General features: G+C 41.8%; 1 protein-coding gene across 5 annotated transcripts in view; it reads right to left on the bottom strand.

Annotated features, from left to right (window-relative positions):
* The window catches only part of LOC109865631 (spectrin beta chain, non-erythrocytic 1), a 100,986-nt gene that overhangs the window by 43,027 nt on the left and 34,772 nt on the right, over positions 1–23,187 (bottom strand). For 4 of the 5 annotated variants that reach the window (XM_020453964.2, XM_020453961.2, XM_031799408.1 and 1 more), the window contains 12 exons: positions 17,935–18,086; positions 12,284–12,457; positions 10,896–10,990; positions 10,515–10,595; positions 9,939–10,054; positions 7,907–8,019; positions 7,458–7,645; positions 6,762–6,879; positions 6,059–6,217; positions 3,221–3,523; positions 1,462–1,615; positions 327–1,197 (listed from right to left, as the gene is read on the bottom strand). In XM_020453964.2, coding sequence (XP_020309553.1) covers positions 327–1,197; positions 1,462–1,615; positions 3,221–3,523; positions 6,059–6,217; positions 6,762–6,879; positions 7,458–7,645; positions 7,907–8,019; positions 9,939–10,054; positions 10,515–10,595; positions 10,896–10,990; positions 12,284–12,457; positions 17,935–18,086 — 2,524 coding nt within the window. Of the gene's footprint in view, positions 1–326; positions 1,198–1,461; positions 1,616–3,220; positions 3,524–6,058; positions 6,218–6,761; positions 6,880–7,457; positions 7,646–7,906; positions 8,020–9,938; positions 10,055–10,514; positions 10,596–10,895; positions 10,991–12,283; positions 12,458–14,821; positions 14,922–17,934; positions 18,087–23,187 lie in introns of those variants that run through there. The other variant, XM_020453963.2, reaches the window with a different exon arrangement.

The following is a 23,187-nucleotide window of genomic DNA, read 5'->3' as shown; positions in this document are numbered from 1 at the left end:
AAAAGTGCAATAAAAAAGGAATTACGTTCCATTTTCACACACTTGACTTGGGTCAGGAATCGGGCCTTTAATGTTTTGCAAATGGCCAGAGTTACGTTTCTTCTGTACAATGTTTTGAAAATCGAACAACATTGTTCCCAAAAAATGCTTGCATGTGTGTTGTTTCACATCTTCAAATAGTAAAAATAAAGAAAAATGACATTTGACTGGAACTGTGTGTCAAGTATTTGAGTGGCACACTAAGATAAATCAGGCCTAAAAAGGTGGAGGCGCTAGGGTTCGACTATGACTTCAGCATGCATTTATATATGTATGGATTCTCTCACCTGTGCTGTATGACCTCTAGGTCTTCCAGCTTCTCTGGGATCTCCATACTGTTGAGCCACTGCTCCTTCTCATCGATCCACATCTCGCAGGCGTCCGCCTCGCTGAACATCTTGTAGAGGGCCAGGGCGTCCTGCAGTGCCTGCTTTCTAAACCGGGTCAGCTCGGCCACCTCCTTGTAACGCTCCTCTATGCCTGCCAAACGGCCCTTGACCTGTTCCGACTGGACCTGCGCCTCAGGCAAGGCGCCCGCCTGCTCATGGAGCGCATCTATCACCGGCCGATAGCTGGCCACCTCGGCGGCGGCGTCCTTGTGTTTGCGCACCAGGGCCTGTGTGGAGAACTCGTCATGGCCCACCTCGCCACTGGACACGATGCGCAGGGCATCCAGGGTCCAGGCGTCGGCGTCATCTGCATCCACCTGGAACTGGTGCAGGGCATACGCTTCCTCCAGATGGGCCTTCCTCACGGCCGCCAGCTCCTCCAACGCTGCCCACTGCGCCCGCAGGTTGGTGATGCGTTCACGGATCTTGGCAGCTCCGAAATGGCCGCCGTCGGCCATGGCCTGGCCCTCAGTAATGGTGTGCTGCAGGTGACCTTCACGGCCACTCATCTCGTTCTCCAGGGTGCGGTGCTGGCTCAGCAGGCGCACAGTGCCCGTCAGGTCCTTGCCGCTCTCGTCCGACGCCAGGATCTGCTCCTTCTCACGGATCCAGCCCTCCTCCTCGGCCATCTCCCAGAAGAACTTCCAGAGGCGGTGGGACTCCTCCAGGCGGGCCCGTCGCTCGGCAGCCAGCTGGATCAGTTCCTGATAGCAGAACTCCATGTGTGCCACGCGGTCGCGTATTACCTGAGGGTCACAGGGCTTGTAAACTGTAGAGGAGACAGAACAGAGGCCCAGTTAGCATCTTGCAGGACCCACAGATTTACATTGTACTGTATATGTTATGACCATTCCGTTGCCTATTCCTTTAATGTTTATTTTTCCATTTGCTTGTATAGATCTTGCAAAATGTATGCTATACAACTGAACCGAAAAATTGTGTCTTGACATATATTATCATCATCAGTTAATAATACAAACAATATGATTCACAATTAGAATAATAGCAGTCGGAATGTTTAGGTCATTCTCACCATCGCCATCGATGGCAAACTTCTGAGCATTGTTGTTGACAGCTTTGACTCGGTCGGCCTGGATGCCGATGTCAGCCTCCACAAGGGCATGTTTCTGCAAGAGATCCTCCACTCCGAGCAGATGCTTCCCATAGTCCTGGGACAGTAGCATCATCTGTGTGGTAGAGATATAAAGGCATGACATACAGGCATGTGTGTTAGCAACATACAGGCACCTTCAATTACACTGGCCTTAGTTCGTCAGTTGCCAATATGAATCGTTTACTTTTTGTGCACTTCGAAACGCAATATGAGTATTTATTTTAAGGTGAGGAGAGGAAACTTTTTGAAACTTTTATAATTGAAATGTAAAAATCTATCCAAATCAACCACTACTGTAAGGTTTTCTATTTTTTTTATTAGTTAACCTTGTGTTCTGTTTCGTTGTTTTCTTGAACGTAGCCCTGTCTTTCATTTTTGTTAATTGATTTCACCTGGTCTCATCAGCTCCTTATTTAGATCAGTTCATTCTGTTTGTGCCTTTGTGAGGTATTGTTTGTTTTGACTCTACTAAGCCTTTTCCTAGCTCGTTTGTGAGAACCAGTTATAGCCTTCAGTCCTAGTTTTGATTCACCTGCCTGTTTGCCTACCTGTGTAAGACCATTGCCTGCCTGTGTATGACCATTGCCTGCCTGTGTATGACCATTGCCTGCCTGTGTATGACCATTGCCTGCCTGTGTATGACCATTGCCTGCCTGTGTATGACCATTGCCTGCCTGTGTATGACCATTGCCTGCCTGTGTATGACCATTGCCTGCCTGTGTATGACCATTGCCTGCCTGTGTATGACCATTGCCTGCCTGTGACCACGTTTACTGCTTTCTGTGAAGGTGAAACACGCTCTGCGTGTGAATCTACACCTTTTTCTCCCTGAGTATTCATTACAACTACCATCAACTCCCTTGTGACTCCTGTAAACCTAAGAAGATTCGATAGGTGGAAGCGATATGCGAGAATTCCACCCAGCCAATCAGAAAGGCAAGATGATGCAGTGCTTACAGTGCCAAACCAATCCTCTTGTATCTACAGGAGTGCCTAGGACGAGGTTCAGGTGTGCAGATTTGGAATTATTCAGCATTGGACTGACATACGCGAGTTAGTTTCACCATTGATACTGGTTAAAATTATTATTTAGAAGAGGGATGGGACATTAGGGTAATATTATTTGACACCCTCTACCGGAAATTTCACGCAAGATTAATACATTGTTTGACTTGAAATTACCTGTTTCCAATACATTGTTCACGTGTTAGTGAATTTTTATTTATTTAACCTTTATTTAACTAGGCAAGTCAGTTCAGAACAAATTCTTATTTACAATGACGGCCTACCAAAAGACCTCCTGCGGGGGCGGGGTCTAGGATATATATATATATATTTTTTTACAAATATAGGACAAAACACAGGACAAAACAACATGGTAGCAGCACAAAACATAGTTTCAAACATTATTGGGCACAGACAACAGCAGAAAGGGCAAGAAGGTAGAGACAACAATACATCACACAAACAAGCCACAACTATCAGTAGTGTCCATGATTTAGTCTTTGAATGAAGAGGTTGAAGAGTAAGAGTGAAAGCAGGGTAGATGAGGTAGAATGCATTTTGAACAATTCAATTTGTGTTACAATAAAAAATGAAATGTGCAATTATACATTTGGTCTTTCCAACAAAGTTTTAACAGATACATTTTCAGAAGGGTCCTCTCTCCATCTCTTACCTTCATCTCGTCCATCCAGTCCATGATGTAAAGCATCTCCTGGAAGACCCTCTGCAGACCCAAGTTCATCTCCAGGCGCTGGCGCCTCGACTTCAGAAGCTCCAGCAGGTACTCCCACAGCCGGATCACATTGTCCTTGCGTGCTGCGATTCGTTTGATGTCGTGGTATTTCTCTGCCTCCAGCTCCTTAGCAACGGACACCACGGCCTGCACACGCTCCTCGTAAGCTGTAATATCCGTCTCGATGGCCTCATGCTTCTTGGTGGCCGCGTCCACCGCTGGAAGGTCGAAGCCAAAGTTGTCCTGCGAGATAGAAGTGATGGGAATGGAATAGATTAAAATACAGTATATCCTAACAGTATTATATTGTATGGTTGGCAACATACTGGCATACAAGGAAGAAATACTCTCCATTTCTGTAAAGTTATCGTCTTTACAATTTGACAATGACATATAAAATACTATGCTTCCTTTAAAGGGGCAATCCGCAGTTGCTATTTTTGGATTTATACATTGATGTACCCATTGATTCTTGAGGAATATAACTTAGAAATGCTCGAGGGGCCTCTCGAGTGGTGCAGTGGTCTGCGTCACTACAGATCTGGGTTCGATACCGGGCTGTGTCGCAGCCGGCCGCGACCGGGAGACTCATGAGGTGACGCACAATTGGCCCAGAGTCGTTGGGTTATGGGGAGGGTTTGGCCAGCTGGGATTTCCTTGTCTTATCACGCTCTACCAACTGTCACACCCCATCAGAACCCCAAATATAAAGCTTTTTTTGCTCCAATGTTTGTAAACATTGTAAATGTAAACAAACACTGTATAGCCTCACTAGGGGGCAGTATTTTCATTTTTGGAAAAATAACGTTCCCAAAGTAAATGGGATATTTTGTCAGGACAAGAATATGCATATAATTGACAGCTAGGATAGAAAACACTCTAAAGTTTCCAAAACTGTAAAAATATTGTCTGTGAGTATAACAGAACTGATATTGCAGGCGAAAGCCTGAGAAAAATCCAATCCGGAAGTGACTCATGTTTTCAATGCTCTGCGTTCCAATGCGTCCCTATTGAGCAGTGAATGGGCTATCAACCAGATTACTTTTCTACTATTCCCCAACGTGCCTACAGCATTGTGACGTAGTTTCACGCCTTTATGTTGAAGAATAACCGTAAGCGGCTACATTGCGCAAGTGGTCACCTGATGGCTCTCAGAGTGATTCTTGCGTAAAATACAGAGGTAGCCATTTTTCCTCTCGCCCCTACTGAAAAACCAATTGTCCCGGTGGATATATTATCGAATAGATATTTGAAAAACACCTTGAGGATTGATTCTAAACAACGTTTGCCATGTTTCTGTCAATATTATGGAGCTCATTTGGAATATTTATTCGGCGTTGTCGTGACCGCAATTTCCGGTCGATTTCTCAGCCAAACGTGAAGAACAAACAGAGCTATTTCGCCCACCAAAATAATATTTTTGGAAAAAAGGAACATTTGCTATCTAACTGGGAGTCTCGTGAGTGAAAACATCTGAAGCTCATCAAAGGTAAACGATTTAATTTGATTGCTCTTCTGATTTTCGTGACCAATTTACCTGCTGCTAGCTAGACATAATGCTATGCTAGGCTATCGATAAACTTACACAAATGTTTGTCTTGCTTTGGCTGTAAAGCAAATTTTGAAAATCTGAGATGACAGGGTGATTAACAAAAGGCTAAGCTGTGTTTCAATATATTTCATTTGTGATTTTCATGAATAGGAATATTTTCTAGTAATATTTATGTCCGTTGCGTTATGCTAATTAGTGTCAGATGATGACAACGATCCCGTTTACGGGATGAGAGTTAAGTTAAGGATCCACCCCTTTTTTTTTTTAATTTGGGGCTAAAATGACATACCCAAATCTATTAACACAATTTAACACAATAGATATGGTTAAAGATAAAAACCAACCGTTCTTTTGTAATTTTTTTGTACCATCATCTTTGAAATGCAAGAGAAAGGCCATAATGTATTATTCCAGCCCAGGTGCAATTTAGATGTTGGCCAGTAGGTGGCAGCAGTGTATTTGCAAAGTTTTAGACTGATCCAATGAACCATTGCATTTCTGTTCAAAATGTTGTATCAAGACTGCCCAAATGTGCCTAATTTATTTATTAATAACGTTTCATGTTCAAAATTGTGCACTCTCCTCAAATAGTATGGTATTATTTTACTGTAATAGCTACTGTAAATTGGACAGTGCAGTTAGATTAACAAGAATGTAAGCTTTCTGCCAATATCAGATATGTCTATGTCCTGAGAAATGTTCTTGTTACTTACAACCTCATGCTAATCGCATTAGCCTACGTTAGCTCATTTTCCTGGTCCATCCCTCAGGTTATTGCCAAAACAGAGGCGGGGTGTCCCCTTTGTTATTGTTCCAACTGCAGATTGGCCCTGATTTCAGTTTGACAAAAGTAGGAAAGCAAATGAGATGTACCGTTTACATCTGCAGCACTTAATCTTAATGTGCACAGAGATGCTGCCATACCAGTATATTACACTGAATCTGTGTGTCCACCAAGTGGTGCAAAACTGTGAGAAAACAATGGCTGAGACATTTGTATTGACAATGATGTGGTAAAGTACTGTATTTTGTGTAAATAGGAGAAAAGTGTCACAATTGCTTTTTATAATTATTCTTTGTACGAGTGTGTGTGTCTATGGCTGTGCGACAAGCCGTTGGATTTCACTTAGCCAGTTGTCCCTCATGGCTACTTTGAGTGTTTGTGTGAGTATGTGCATACATATGCATGTGTGTTCTTCTATTTGTGCGCACACGTTTGTTTTTACCTGTGAGACGAGGCGCTGGTTCTCACTCAACCAGGTCTCCCTCATGGCAGCCTTGCGGTCAAAGCGGCGAGCCAGCTGCTCCAGTTTCTCCTGTCGAATCAGCTCTGTCCTCAGAGACAGCTCCCGCTCATGCTCCGCCTTCTCCAGTCTCTCCCAGGTCTACCATAGACAAAGTTAAACACACAATATTAATTCAGGTATGTCATATGGACAAGACAGACCAACATAATTTTTCTGTTAATTTCTAGACTATTCTACATGTTGAATTGCCACCATTTTCCACCAGTCTGTCTTGTACCTTACACATACACACTATGCCAATGGTGGATTAAACTCTTTCATAATCTCACAGTTTTATGTCCAGATGCAAAATGTATGAGTTGGCTGAATAACTCCCATTGTAATAATTATACCATAGTAAAACGCCTACTTACTAATAATAATAATACTACCACACACCAATGAAAGACTACCAAACACCCTGACACAGACAAACAGGAGAGAGAGATAATGAAACATCAAGTTTTTCACTAAGACAAAACATTGGTCAAGGCTTAGGGTAACTTTGACCCTTTATCTTGAGTCAGTTTAGCATTTTCTCCACTAATGGTAAAGGTTAGGATTGGGGGAAGGGAAACTGATCCTTAATCTGTACCTAGGGAAACGTCACCCTAAAGCGTTCGTCAGAGACTACAGGCATCACCTTGTTAATGTCAGAGATGAGTTTGCCCTCCCTGGGCATGTAGACTTTCTGATTGTTAGCCCTCATCTTGCTCTGGATGGTAAACAGAAGCACCTCCAGGTTGCCCTTCTCAGTAAACCTGATCGATAAAAAGGTAAGTGGTTTTGGGGGAGTGATATTTTGACAACGTATAAAAGGGCTAATGTCTAAACACATATCATATTACTTCCAAGTTTGCAGGGTTGCACTTATTTCAAAGCGTTTTTGGAATGCAACAGTCACGTCTTATTTCTGCATCGTTACATACTAAACATGCATACCTTATCGCTTCGATTCATGGATATAGCAGAACTAAAATGTTGAAGGAAATTCCACTACAAGCAGGAGAGAGGCGTGCACCCAGAATGTTGTGCCATTCATTAACATAAGGACTTGACATTTTTGCTTTAGGTAGTGGTAGTGGTTCAGAAATTTGGAACAAAGAATTTGTGATGTTCTGGGAATGTCACAGGAACAGTAACCAAAAAAGGGGTCAGGGAATGGCAAGGTAACTGGACCATGTTATACCTTGAGTAAATATTGTAGACATTTACAAATATTCTTAAGATGGTCTTAAAGCTGAAGATTGCCCATCTTGTCAGATCTCCATAAGTGCATAGGGGTTGCATTGGGGTATAGGGGATCATTTGGGATTGGGTGCTGGCGGGGGTTACTCACTTAGGGGGTTTCTCAACCGTGCGATATGTGTTGAAGGCTTGAAGCTGCTGCTGCACCCCGTTTAAAGAGTTGGCAAACTTGCGATTGTTGAGGATGATGATGGTCTGCTCGATCCACTCCAGCAGGTCTGAGGCCAGAGACTCGTACTTCTCAATCATCTTCTCTGTCTCAATGGCATTGTCCAGTACCTAGCGGAACAAAGAGTATTTGTTTTCTTTCTTTTAGTTTGGCCTTCCTGAAGTTCCAGATTGACAGTTTGCACTTTTGGTACTATTCAATTGGTTTCATTATGACCTCAATCAAGTACAGCTTGAAAGTTTTTATACCATTTGAATCCATATCTGAAAAGCTCTTACTCTGCCCCGAACAACTGAGGCAACTTGTTGACAACAACCCAACAAACAAACATGGAATTTGAGATAATAAATTGAGAATAAACGCTGAGTCACCTTCCCAATACGTTTCCCCTCGACTTTCAGGGCCTTCATTTTGGAGAAGTAGTGGTAGTATGTCACCACGTATGTGATGACAGACTTCTCATCGGGGTGGTCCACACTGATATCTGTGAAGCAAAAATTACATTTCTGATTGGTTAATACAATTTGTAAGTTATAGTGACAATGATTTGGAACATTATAAAAATATTAAAAGATCGCCTTTTGTATTTCATTATTTTGTATGACAGGGCAGTGGGAAGGTAAAGCAGGTGGAAAGTGGCAGACATGGCTCAAATCCCCATCGCCAGGGGGTATATGTAGTCTGGAGTATGCAGCACTATCACTGGACCAGTATCTGGCCCCTAGAGTATTTTAAACATTCCAGTTAAGATTTTTTACAATTTTATTACGTTTATTTGGATAACAAAAACATAAGTAACAGTACAGTTGTAGCCAAATGTTTTGCGAACGACACAAATATTAATTTCCAAAGTTTGCTGCCTCAGTGTCTTTAGATATTTTTGTCAGATGTTACTATGGAATACTGAAGTATAATTACAAGCATTTCATAAGTGTCAAAGATTAACAATTACATTTAGTTGATGCAAAGAGTCAATATTTGGTATTTTTCAAGACCTCTGCAATCCGCCCTGGCATGCTGTCAATTAACTTCTGGGCCACATCAAAGGCAGCAGATTCTTGGCAGCAGATGGCAGCAGATTCTTGCATAATCAATGCTTGGAGTTTGTCAGAATTTGTGGGGTATTGTTTGTCCACCCGCCTCTTGAGGATTGACCACAAGTTCTCAATGGGATTAAGGTCTGGGGAGTTTCCTGGCCATGGACTCAAAATATTGATGTTTTGTTCCCCAAGCCACTTACTTCAATTTTGCCTTATGGCAAGGTACTCCATCATACTGGAAAAGGCATTATTCGTCACCAAACTGTTCCTGGATGTTTGGGAGAAGTTGCTCTCAGAGGATGTGTTGGTACTATTATTTATTCATGGTTGTGAGTGAGCCCACTCCCTTGGCTGAGAAGCACCCACAAATGAATGGTCTCAAGATGCTTTACTGTTGGCATGACACAGGACTGATGGTAGCGCTTGTCTTTTCCGAACAAGCTTTTTTCCGGATGCCCCAAACAATCGGAAATGGGATTCGTCAGAGAAAATTACTTTACCCCAGTCCTCAGCAGTCCAATCCCTGTACCTTTTGCAGAATATCAGTCTGTCCCTGATGTTTTTCCTGGAGAGAAGTGGCTTCTTTGGTGCCCTTCTTGACACCAGGCCATCCTCCAAAAGTCTTCGCCTCACTGTGCGTGCAGATGCACTCACACCTGCCTGCTGCCAAACCTGAACAAGTTCTGTACTGGTGGTGCCCCGACCCCTCAACTGAATCAACTTTAGGAGACGTCCTGGCGCTTGCTGGAATTTCTTGGGCGCCCTCAAGCCTTCTCCACAACAATTGAACCGCTCTCCTTGAAGTTCTTGATGATCCGATAAGTGGTTGATTTAGGTGCAATCTTACTGGCAGCAATATCCTTGCCTGTGAAGCCCTTTTTGTGCAAAGCAATGATGATGGCACGAGTTTCCTTGAAGGTAACCATGGTTGACAGAGGAAGAACAATGATTCCAAGCACCACCCTCCTTTTGAAGCTTCTCAATCAGCATGACAGAGTGATCTCCAGCCTTGTCCTCGTCAACACTCACACCTGTGTTAACGAGAGAATCACTGACATGTTGTCAGCTGGTCCTTTTGTGGCATGGCTGAAATGCAGTGGAAATGTTTTTTGGGGGGATTAAGTTCATTTGCATGGCAAAGAGGGACGTTGCAATTAATCTGATCACTCTTCATAACATTCTGGAGTATATGTAAATTGCCATCATACAAACTGAGGCAGCAGACTTTGTGAAAATTAATATTTGCGTCATTCTCAAAACTTTTGGCCACAACTGTACACTGAGAAATTATGCGTTGCACCAGATTTAGCTATTTGCTATATGCACTCCTCTACTACATAGAAGAGCATAGAACAGAACTCACCCTCTGGGTCCAGGAGCTTGGTAAGCCCCAGATGCTGCTCAGCCAAATTGAAGGCATTCTGCAGGTTGTGGTGGGCATTTGACTTTTTCAGCTTGTCAAAGTCAATCAGGTCTGGCCTATACACGAGACAAAGCATCATACAACAGCACCAGTCACACAGTATACCACCAAATAATCACAAGGTAAATACCCAGATGTAATTTACCTGTTGAAATGTTAGTTATGTTCCAATATCTCAAAGATTCAACACAATTATACCATCTGACGTACAGTAATGCATCAATAAATCCCAGACACCAAAAAGTTGTTATTTGAACATTACTCTATTGTAAATAAGAAAATAAATCATCAGAAATGAGGGGCGCTGGAGGTGGGATAAAAAAAAAATATATATATATATATATATATATATATATATATATATATATATATATGGTCATTACAGACTGTGACATAAATCACAAACGATAATTGGTCTGAATTACATGAGAAAAATTATCTGAAATATGTTAGGAGCGTTGTAAAATGTGACCCACAAGGACATGAAGGATAGTTGATCAAACAGACTCTTGTTACCTGTGCTTATGGATGAGGGCATTGAATGCCATGCCGTCTCGCCAACTGGTGCTGAAGTTGTGAATGTTCACGTTTGGATAGCTATAAAGAACAAAACAGAGAACAACAGATATGACTATGTGTTCAATGTTCAAATTCATTCCCTAAGCAATTTCTATATAATTCAAGATTTGGATCTTCTTCTGGAATTTCTTTACTGACTTGTTCTGAAAGTAAATGAAAAAGTCACAATGGTGTTGCTGTCTAAATAAATGTATATCTTAAGGAGGATTGTTTAAGTCAAGCGGTGGAACTGAGAGCGGTAATGTAGATGACCCAAGTCTAAGTACTTCAAATCTCGAAGAAACGTGTCTGAAAGCAAGGTGACAGTCAATCACTCACCCAGCCGTCTTCATCTGGCACCAGAGGAGCAGGGCATCCTTGGCTGATCTCTTCTCCTTGTTGTCTCCATCAGTCTCAACGCTAATGTCCTGGATCTGTCACACAGACAATGATACAACAGCACTTGTGAACAGTCTCAAAAAAAAAAAAAAAATGAATTTTATTTGGCACATGCGCTGAATATAAGAGTTGTAGACTTTACTGTAAAATGCCTATTTATGAGCCCATTCCCAACAATGCAGTTAAAAAGATAAGAAAATGTGATTTAAAAAATACTAATAATAGTAATACATTAAAATAACAATTACATGGCTATATATAAGGAGTACTGGTACCGAGTCAATGTGCTGGGGATACAAGGTAGTTGAGGGGATTGAGTTAACGTGTAAATGTGGGTAAAAGTGACGAGGCGATCAGGATAGATAATAAACAGAGCAGTGGTAGCGTGTGGGAAGAGTGGGGAACAGTGTGAATGTGTGTGGGTGTATGTAGTGTGTGTATGTGTATGTTGAGAGGGTCGGTGTAGTATGTGTGTGTGTGTGTGGGTAGAGTCCAGTGAATGTGCATAGAGCCAGTGCAAGAGAGTCAGTGCAATAAAAAAAAAGGGAGTCAATGCAAATAGTCCGGGTAGCCATTTGATTAACTGATCAGCAGTCTGATGGCTTGGGGATAGAAGCTGTTCAGGAGCCTTTTTGGTCCCAGACTTGGCACTCCGGTACCACTTTCCGGAGAGAACAGTCTATGACTTGGATGACTGGAGTCTTTGACTTCCTCTGACACTGCCTGGTATAGTGGTCCTGGGCTTTACGCACTACCCGCTGTAGCGCCTTGCGGTCTGATGCCAAGCAGTTGCCATGCCAAGTGGTGTGCTCTCATACATTGCCTACATATCTTATTCGTGTCATAACATAATCTTTATGTAAATAATTGACTGTGTAATATGTGTGCTGAGGACAAGTTAGTATTAGATCACTGTTATAAAGGATGAGGCCTTACAGTAAATAAGCTTTCGACACTCTGCTGGAATGAAATCAGCATACTGGCCAACTCTCCTCATGGAGAGCAACTGGGTTTGTTGCTCACATACCAATAATAACATACCTGATTCAGATAACCGAGACCCTGCTGTACACAGGGGGTCTCCAGGATAATAATAGAACACTGGCTAAGTGAGAGTTCAAACCAGACAAATTGATGCATAAAAAACACAGCAATTCAATGGTTTTCAACGGGAGCAGTGCTTTGGGGGAGGCCCTCGGGTTTAGTTGCGCTGTCCGTTATATATGTTGCAAAGACTTATCCATCACCCAATTGAAAACCTAGAACAGCATTTCTAGCAAATCATTTCTCCCCACCAGACATACGTTTTGGTTTGAAGACTCTCTTACCTGGAACCTGAGAATGATGGTCCAGATGAGGCCCAGGGTGAGGCGATGGTTGCCGTCAACAATGTCATGTGAGCCCATGTTTTCCAGGTGGACCCTCTGATCCTTGAGGAACTGCAGGGCCTTGTCCACATTCTCCAGGCAGTGGATACGCATCCGTCCCCTGGTGGGCTTGGGCTGGGGAGACAGAACAGGACACCGAACACGTCAGCTACAAGAGATTTAGATGTTTTTATTTAAATTTTTAGTCATTTATCAGACACTCTTATCCAGAGCAACTTACAATCAGTTGAGAGTGGCTGTAGGTTAAAAAAAGAAGTTGGTGACACTTTATTTCTTGTTATAAGCGTGTACAGTATGTGCCCTTACACTGTCTAATTATAAGGCTTCCCCAAAAAATTATAGGATCATACATGCCCATGGCATCATAATGCATTATACTTGTTGGCCTAAAGATAAAGGGATAGTTCACCCATATTACAGAAAATTACACATTGCTTTGTCTATGGACAAGGTATGACAGCCAGCCATGCTTTGGTTTAGTTTTCCTGTCACCGTTTTAGCATTTGTGGCATAAATCCCATACAAGTCATGGTACCGATATTAGCATTTTTTGCACATCAAGTCCAAATATTCCAAAAGTATCTGAAATTGATTGTGAGGATAATATCGGTCCCATGACTTGAATGGGATTTGTGCCACAAATTCTAACACGTTAGCATGTGGAAACAGTGCCAGTGAAACTAAACCAAAGCATGGATTGCTGTCATACACTTTTTTACATTTTACAGACGCTCTTATCCAGAGCGACTTCATACTTTAAAAAAAAGAAATTCATACTGGTCCCTCATAGGAATCTAACCCACCACCCTGGCGCTGCAAGCAGCATGCTCTATCAACCAGCTCTACCAACATAGTTACACAGAACTTGTCCATACCTTTTCCATAGACTGCTTACAGGGTAAGGAAACCAATATGTCATTTAGTAATTTGGCCTGGCTCATTGAAGTCATGACTCTGTGCAGACCAGTGAAGTTCTTCCACACTGATCTCAACAAACCATTTCTGTATAGATCTCTCTTTGTGCACGGGTGCATTGTCATGCTGAAACATGAAAGGGCCTTCCCCAAACTGTTGACACAAAGTTGGAAGCACAGAATTGTATAGAATGTCATTGTATGCTGTAGCGTTAAGATTTCCCTTCAGTGGAACTAAGGGGCCTTGCCTGAACCATGAAAAACAGCCCCTGACCACTCCTCCACAAAACTTTACATTTGGCACTATGCATTGAAGCAGATAGCATTCTCCTGGCATCCACCAAATCCAGATTAGTCCGTCGGGCTGCCAGATGGTGAAGAGTGATTCATCACTCCAGAGAAAGCGTTTCCACTGCGCCAGAGTCCAATGTCGGTGAGCTTTACACCACTTCAGCCGATGCTTGGCATTGCGCATGGTGATCTTAGGCTTGTGTGCGGCTGCTCGGCCATGGAAACCCATTTCTATAAGCTTCCGACAAACCGTTAATGTGCTAACATTGCTTTCAGAGGCAGTTTGGTACTCGTTAGTGAGTTTTGCAATGGAAGACAGATGATTTTTACACCCTATGGACTCGCCAGTCCCGTTCTATGAGCTTGTGTGGCCTATCACTTCTCGTCTGAGCCGTTGTTGCTCCTAGACATTTCCACTTCAAAATAGCAGCACTTACAGTTGACCGGGCAGCTGTAACAGGGCAGAAATTTGATAAACTGACTTGTTGGAAAGGTGGCATCCTATGACGGTGCCACGTTGAAAGTCACTGAGCTCTTCAGTAAGGCCATTACACTACCAATGTTGTCTATAGAGACAACATATTTATATTTTATACACCTGTCAGCAACGGGTGTGGTTGAAATAGCCAAATCGTCTCATTTGAAGGAGTGTCCACATACTTCTGGATATACTCTATAGTGTATCACACTTTTACAATTGCCTGGTAGTCTACATGAAATCAAAAGTGCAATCATGGTTGCAAATTCAACCTGACCACCAAAAAAAGTCCTAAAATTGAAAACTTAAATCTATTTCAAGCTCACCTCAAATACATTCAAGTTTAAGTATATGACGTGGGTTTTATATACACAACATGGCACTTCTTCACCCTCCTAAAAGCAGAGGATGCAGCTGACCATTTTAATCTGATGAAAGTCAATGAGTAACCTGGCAATAAAGCAGCCCTCTGCCCTCTGATGTGCGTGGAGACTTTACTCTGAGGTGTGGTTTTGGAGGAGCAGAAGAGGGGGGGGGACTAGGCCTTTTTGCAGGCAGGGGGAAGTCAACCCTATTCAATCAAAACCGCTATCTGGGTATAACATTAAAAAAATTGGAAGCAGGCACGTTTGGATTGAAGTACTCAGCAAAACTGAGTCAATAGTGTAAAACAAAAACATAACTGCTTACTTCATTTAAAATACAGCACTGTACATGCCTAGTTTTTCACTGTGTTGAAAGAAGAAAATGTATCCCCGAAAACAGATGGTTTGAAGAATTAAAAAATGTACTTACTGTATCTTAACACCATTTGATTGACACCCAAGTGAGAGTGAAAGCAAAATCCCTATTCAACTCCTATTGCTGAGTCAGTCAGCACAATACACTGCTGACCTCTAAGGCATATATGTGTGTGTGTGTGTGTGTGTGTGTGTGTGTGTGTGTGTGTGTGTGTGTGTGTGTGTGTGTGTGTGTATGTACATGTTCGCCTGAGTGTGCTGTGTGATGGCGCAGCTCTTTGAGATGCAGATTTATACTCTGTAGGAGCCGGGAGTGCAGCGCCAGCTGAGTAACAATGACATAAGCACTTTTCTACCAGACCATGAGATCATGTAAAGGAAGCCTCATTCCTACAGTCTCTACAGGTTCTCTTTCCTTAATCATTGCTGAAAGATGACGCACAAAATGTGGGGAGACCATGGCTTGCATTTTATATGCAATGCATGTACGTACACACACAGCTGGGTATTCTACATTTTAGCAGACGTTCTTATCCAGAGCAACTAGGGATAAGTGTCGTGCTCAAGGGCACATGAACAGATTGTTCAACTAGTTGGCTTAGGGATTCGAACCAGTGACCTTTCATTTACAGGTCCAATGCTCTTAACCGCTGGTAAGCACATTCTGTATGTATAGATTCTTGAATTATGTCATAAAAAAAGTGCTAGGTAGTGACAAAAAAGATATTCAGTGCTGATGAGAGGTGACGTACTGGTAAAAACATAGGTGGGTAAACTCTGATAGCTGTAAATAAAGTAGTAGTCCCTACAGTAAGTGGGTAAATGCTCGCACAAAATAAAAAAAGGTCTGTAAATGACATTTAGGTGTTTTTATCCTCCACTACACCACTACTTCTCAGTGCTTATTAATACATGACTTGAGTACGATCTATTTACTGGTTTCCATGATACCTGAAGAGACACATAACAGGGTCAGAAGAACACTGGTATGGGGCCTATGCAAGTCGAATCATCCTCCTATGTGTTGCACAATATCCTGGTAACCTAATATGGTACCAGACCTGGGTTCAAATAGTATTTACAATCTTTCAAATACCTGGAGTTTTTTTACTTGAGCCTGCCTGCAGTGCCAGATGGGCAGGCTTTGCAGTTTTGGGACTATTCCATTGTTAACATTGCGCCAGGAAAGGTCAGTCAAGCGCAGCTTAAGTAATTGAACAATTCCAAATACTATTTGGTCCCATGCCTCTACCTGGCAAATAGCTGTTACCTGCTGTGCCTAAACTCAAATCGAGTTACACATTGACCAGGAAAGTGACAAATTAAACCCGACACAAGGCATGCCCAGAGGAAGTAATTCATGTCTTGTAGTCCTTTATCACAATAGGAAATGCAAAAATAGGAGTTGGGGATTACAACAGCCAAGTACCGTAATACAATACAATAGAATTGTATTGACACGAGACCCATCCGCATCTGGGTCTCGTGTCATGATATCCACTACATTTTTTTCATTGATCAGGGCCTGGGACTGATTTAGACCAGGGACTGATTTAGACCAGGGAACACAAGGTGTGTACAATAAATTCAGGTAGAACAGAAAACCAGCAGGCTCCGGACCTCATAGGGTAAGAGTTGCGTACCCCTGCAATAGAGTATCCTTGCTAGATTACATTATGGGCTGTGCCTTGTTGGGTATTTTCTAATAGAGTGAGATATCTTACGGGCACCTTGTACACGATAACAAGTCTGGACAGCGGACCCTTTAATGATATATGGCTCTGACCGTGTGGAAATCTTTTCCCGACATCAGCAACAACAAACAATCCCAGACAGCCCACCTGCTTCAATAACTGCACTTTAGTAATATACACTGAATGTTCAAAACAGACTGACCAGGTGAATTCAGATGAAAGCTAGTGTAGATGAAGGGGAGGAGACAGGTAAAAGAAAGATTTTTAAGTACTGAGACATGAATGGCGTATGTGAGCCATTCAGATGTTGAATGGGAAAGACAAAATATTTAAGTGCCTTTGAACGGTCTATGGTAGTAGGTGCATCAGTTTGAGTGTGATAAGAACTGCAATACTGCTTGTTTTTTTTTCCGCAATTAACTGTTTAGTGTGTATCAAGAATGGTCCACCACCCATAGGACATCCAGTCCCCCACCAGGATGTCCAGCACCAGAACATTACAGGCATTTCCGGGAGATAGCGGGTTGACTGGCATGTCGGACCCCATGAACACTGGGTACTGCGGGTCGCTACAGTACTGTATGTATCATGGGTCTTTCCACCAATGTAACTTAGTTCCAAAAAACATTTGATTTCACCAAATTTTAACATTCTATCATAAACACGTTTTCCCATGTCAAGAGGTTAAATGAAAAAAATCACTTTAGTAGGTGCCAAAAATTTAACCGGGTTGGCGATTTCATCTTAAATCAGTCAGAAATCTCATTGTGACAGGGGGAATGGAAGCTTGTTGTGTGCAACAGGGAGTGGTAATTGAATGCAAACTTCACAAAAATGGAATTGTTAAAACCTTTCCAGCCTGTCTATCTATGGGAAACAGGGTTGACGTGTTATGCTCAAACCGCTCAGTTTTCCACCACAAAATACCATGAAAATTGCAAAAGAGTAGAACAAACTGAAAAGCTTTTACACTGATTTGACTATTAGATGTTCAATGTTTCTTTAGGAAAAAAAAGAAAAAGTGTCACCTCATTAAAATGAGTGTTCAGTTCACGTAGCAGGGCTGACCTTAAAACGAGGGACAGATGTAAATGAATCAGTAATCACAAGAAATAAATCATCTTCAGAAATGACAAACTTAGGCATTACAATGATGGTGAAACTTGGAGAAATCTTCCTAGAATTACACAGGGTTGACGGAGGGACATGTCAAAATGCTGAATTTTGGCACTTTAGTATGTCTTTATTCGTATTAATTGAAGTATTCAGTTCTCCGTGTGGTCAATATTAAAAGGGCACTTAATTTAATATAACACGCTTTTAAAATGCAATATAGATGCAAAACTGCTACTTAAAATATCAAAGTAGTAGAAGTTCTGATCTAGGATCAGGTCCTCCCTGCCCATGTAATCTTATTCATTGTGATCTAAAAGGCTAAACTGATCCATATAAGCCCAGGTAGCACGGTACTCACCAGTCTCTCCCCAGACAGCACCTCCAGCAGTTTGATGAGCATGCGTCCATCACTCAGGTCCCTGTACAGGTCCGTGATGCGGCAGGACACCCGGGAGAGGTGAGAGTTCACCCATTTGGTGAAGGTCTTCTTCTGCACCGCTTCGCGCTCATCTGGAGAGAAAAGAAGACAGGGAATAAAATTAAGAAGGAAGAAATAAAGAGAAGCTATGTCAAAGTGATATGTCATTAAATTAATTGGGATATGAAACAAGTGAATTCCTGATGACGGATAAGCAGAGTTGGGGTAAAAAAACAACATTTTAGCAGACATGCTTATCAAGAGAGACTTACAGGAGCAGTTAGGGTTAAGTGCGTTGCTCAAGGGCACATCGGCAGATTTTTTTACATAGTCGGCTCAGGGTTTTGAACCAGTGACCTTGTGGTTACTGGCCCAACACTCTTAACTGCTAGGCTACCTGCTGCCCTATGTTTGCCAAATTAGCAGTGTTGGGGAGTAGTGAACTACATGTAGTTCAACTAGTAATTAAACTACATTTTGCAGTAGCTTGGTGGTAGATGAAATTAAAATCTTGGTCGTGTAGTTAATTGCTTTTTGACCATGTAGCCGTGTAGCTAACTACTGGAACAACACACTACTTTTTGGCAAAAAGAGAAGAAAATATGGATGGAATACACAGTATTTTATCATTTGTGGGGCATCAGACGTTCCTAAATCTCACTCGAAATATCGTTTTTGTCTTTAAGAGTGATCTGTTTTGCAATTTGTAATCTATGACATTTAAGATATAGATATTACAATTTTCCCAATATAGCTTTGATGTAGTGAACTACTTTGTCAAAGTAGCTTTAGTTAAGGCTATGGAAGATAATAATGCTGGAACAAGACATTGAAGTATAGTTAACAGCTCACACTGTCCCTATACAGCCCGGTCTTTTAATTTCAAGTCTGAAATACTAATACTTGAAATACTTCAAGTCTGAAGTAATAATAGAGTAGTGATCTAACTAATCAACTACTGTAATCATCCCCTGATTAACTGAATAAGGTGTTTTAGTGCTGGGCTAAAGCATATTTCAAATGTGTACTCCCTGGGTCCCCAAGGCTAGATTGAAAATGTCAATAAGATTGTAAGACTGCCATTCAGATGTAACACTTTTTACGTAAACAAAATAAATACTGTGTTGCTAAGTATTGTGGCAAATGATGGAACCCATGTGTTGTTATATACAGTAATGATACTCATTGTATAATATGAGAGGTTTTGGTCATTGTGGGTGATTGGCCCGCTTTGTCACATGCAACTCATCATCCTTTCATGATCCAGATATTAAAACAACTAGACTGGATTGGGACTGGTGGCCTTGCCTCTTCAGACCTATTGCAGAATGTCTTACAGCTTCCTCTCCTGGTCTCTCCATCTCCACTGAGATGAAGGAAATGGACAGGTGAATGCAAATGCTTGATAGACGGTCGACCATATTGTTTGCCATCTGTTCTGGGTTCTCAGGACAGTGTGCATGAAAGTGAGGAGACAAGGGGAGAAAGCCACTGCAGACTAATGAGGTATATCCATAGCATTAAAATGTTTTTCAAAAAAAGTGAAAGTGGGAATCCTGTTTATGTTCGGGGCCCTTGACAGGGACAATGCCCCACCCTCTGGCTCAGAGTTCATATCCATGAACACAAGGCAGGTTTATTTATAATCCTCCCCAATTTTCCTGTTATTGCATTCCTTATCCCTGCAAAGACGTAAGCATGCGATTTGATTTTTATTTTATTTCACCTTTATTTAACCAGGTAGGCTAGTTGAGAACAAGTTCTCATTTGCAACTGCGACCTGGCCAAGATAAAGCATAGCAGTGTGAGCATACAACAAAGAGTTACACATGGAGTAAACAATTAACAAGTCAATAACACAGTAGAAAACAAAGGGGGGGTCTATATACAATGTGTGCAAAAGGCATGAGGAGGTAGGCAAATAATTACAATTTTGCTGATTAACACTGGAGTGATAAAAGATCAGATGGTCATGTACAGGTAGAGATATTGGTGTGCAGAAGAGCAGAAAAGTAAATAAATAAAAACAGTATGGGGATGAGGTAGGTGAAAAGGGTGGGCTATTTACCAATAGACTATGTACAGCTGCAGCGATCGGTTAGCTGCTCAGATAGCTGATGTTTGAAGTTGGTGAGGGAGATAAAAGTCTCCAACTTCAGCGATTTTTGCAATTCGTTCCAGTCACAGGCAGCAGAGTACTGGAACGAAAGGCGGCCAAATGAGGTGTTGGCTTTAGGGATGATCAGTGAGATACACCTGCTGGAGCGCGTGCTACGGATGGGTGTTGCCATCGTGACCAGTGAGCTGAGATAAGGCGGAGCTTTACCTAGCATAGACTTGTAGATGACCTGGAGCCAGTGGGTCTGGCGACGAATATGTAGCGAGGGCCAGCCGACTAGAGCATACAAGTCGCAGTGGTGGGTGGTATAAGGTGCTTTAGTGACAAAACGGATGGCACTGTGATAGACTGCATCCAGTTTGCTGAGTAGAGTGTTGGAAGCCATTTTGTTTGTTTGCCACATGACGGAATGAGAGCGATGACCTTGCCGCATGCAGGGCTGGCTGCACCTTGCAATGAACTCCAAGGCCCTCTTGACTTTTTTGTTGTGAGTGATTTATTTGACACGTTTGACGATTTTGCCGAAAGAATAACAATTGTAGAAGGTCGAACCTATTCCTCACCCCCCCCCCCCCCGCGCAACACAAACGCATCTGGTCTTATCGTTAGGTAAACACACAGCTCCCGTACTATTAACACAGGTTGAAGAGTAAAGTTATAGCTGTTTAACAACAAAAAAACTGATGCCAATAAAGACGATTTCAGGTCGTTCATTAAAACAAGGCTACGTCAGGAAGTTTGTCATTTTTCAGAGACCTTGGGCTGATGGGGAAATGATTGCAGTATCTCCAAGGGCCAAGTAGGGGGATATGGTTAAGAGAAAAACATCATTGATTATGTGAAATGACAACCATGCTTTTTTAAATGATTCCAATGTCATCTCAATGCCATTTTTATCAGATGATCGCTTTAGGACCTTGATGCAATAGAGGAAGTTCAATTCAATCAATACTACTAATATTTTTTGGGGGGGGGTTAAGTGCCACCAATTGAGATTCTTAGTTTGTGCTATAAAATGTCTGTTGGTATAAAGAGGTTTTAGTATCAATCGTTATGGTAAGTAGCTAGGTTTCCATCCAAATGGTGACAGATTTGAATGTGACAAAACTATTGGTAGAGTTAGAATCTGCAGATTTTCTTTATGCAGATTTTCTCACCAGTGTGTGTGTACAGAAAACAGACTTTTTTCGGTTAAAAATCAGTGCGTGATGATTTAAAGTTCAATGTGATTCCAACTCTACCAATAGTTTCGTCACAAAATAGCAGTGATGTAAAGTACTTTACAGTGATGTAAACATACTTTAAAGTACTATTTAAGTAGTTTTTTGGTATCTTTACTATCTATATTTTTGATAACTTTTACTTCACTACATTCCTAAAGAAAGTTATGTATTTTTTACTCCATACATTTCCCCAAACAAAAGTACCTGTTACATTTAGAATGGCTAGCAGAACAGGAAAATTGTCAAATTCAGGCACTTACTGCATCAAGAGAACATCCCTGGTCATTCCTATCGCCTCTTAAAGAAGAAGTTACAGGTCTGTGAGAGCCAGAAATCTTGCTTGTTTGTAGGTGACCAAATACTTATTTCCACCATAATTTGCAAATAAATTCATTAATGATCCTACAATGTGATTTTCTGGATTTTCTTTCTAATTTTGTCTGTCATAGTTGAAGTGTACCTATGATGAAAATTACATAATCTTTTTAAGTGGGAGAACTTGCACAATTGGTGGCTGACTAAATACAGTGGGGAAAAAAAGTATATCACTGTATCATCTGCATACATTTGAACTTCAGACCCAGTACAGACAGAAGGCAGATCATTAATGTACAGGCTGAACAGGAGGGGCCCCAGTATTGACCCTTGGGGCATGCCCACGTCATAGCTAAGAGTCGGCGACAGCTCATTGCACGGAGTTCTGCCTTCAAGGTATGATTTCATCTATCTCAAGGCATCAGGGGAAAAGTTGAACTTGGACAATTTTATGATGAGAATCTTATGGTTAGCAGTATCAAAAGCCTTCCTTAGGTCCAGAAACACAGCTCCAACAACACCCCCTTTGTCCATCTTGGACTTCACATTTTCCAGAAGAAAGCAGTTGGCAGTTTTTGTGGAGTGTTTCGCTCTGAAGCCAAACTGCATGGAGTGTAATGTGAATGTTGAGGTGGGCAATCAGTTGTTCTGCTACACACTTTTCAATAACCTTTGACACCACAGGTAGTATACGAATGGGCCTGTAGTTACTCACGTCAGCAGGGTCGCCTGATTTAAAGATGGCCGTTATTATGGCCGACTTCCATACCCTTGGAAACACCCCGAGACCAATAGATGTGTTGGTGACCTTAGTAATGGGGCCAATGAGTGACTCTTTGTAGTTTTTAAGAAAGGTAGAGTCCAGCCCAAACACATCTTTGGCTCTAGAGTTCTTTAGTGAGCTAATCACCTTGTTCACCTTTGACTCAGAAACCTCCCTTATGATGAAGACAGGTTGAGCATCATTTACTAGCACTGAGCCCAAGAAACCAGTGGAGGGGTTCTGTGTCAGTACACTGACAGAGTCAATAAAGTAGGAATTGAAGGCTATTACTATTTCGACTGCATCCTGTGTTAGATTGTTATTCACCATGATTTCTAGTCTTATTGCAGTGTTACTATGGTCTTTCCCTGTTACCGTTTTTAGATTCTCCCAGATCAGTTGAGAATTTCCCTTTGCTTCAGCAATTATATTAATAAAAAAAGTTTGCCTTGGCCTGTTTGATTTCTTTCATCACCTTATTTCTCAACACGGTAAACCTACGTCTGTCATGCTCTAATTTGGATCTTAGGGCTATTTTTAGAGCATAATCTCGTTCTTTCATCAATTTCCAGATTTCTCCATTTAGCCAAGAAAGAGTGCTCTTTTGGCCAGGTTTGGATTAGATTTTCTTTAGGAAACCATTTATTGTAGTCTGGATTGTGAATAGAAAAACTTGACTATCAGCTTCCACGTCTGTATAGGACAAGAAATCATTCCAGTTAATTCCCTAAATTGCGTTTTCAAAATAGCTTAATTCACTCTTAGGTATTCTT

Source organism: Oncorhynchus kisutch, linkage group LG20 (genome assembly GCF_002021735.2).
Source record: "Oncorhynchus kisutch isolate 150728-3 linkage group LG20, Okis_V2, whole genome shotgun sequence".
Lineage (NCBI taxonomy): Eukaryota > Metazoa > Chordata > Actinopteri > Salmoniformes > Salmonidae > Oncorhynchus > Oncorhynchus kisutch.
Note: the sequence above shows the minus strand (reverse complement) of the source record. Positions and strands in the feature narration are given on the sequence as shown.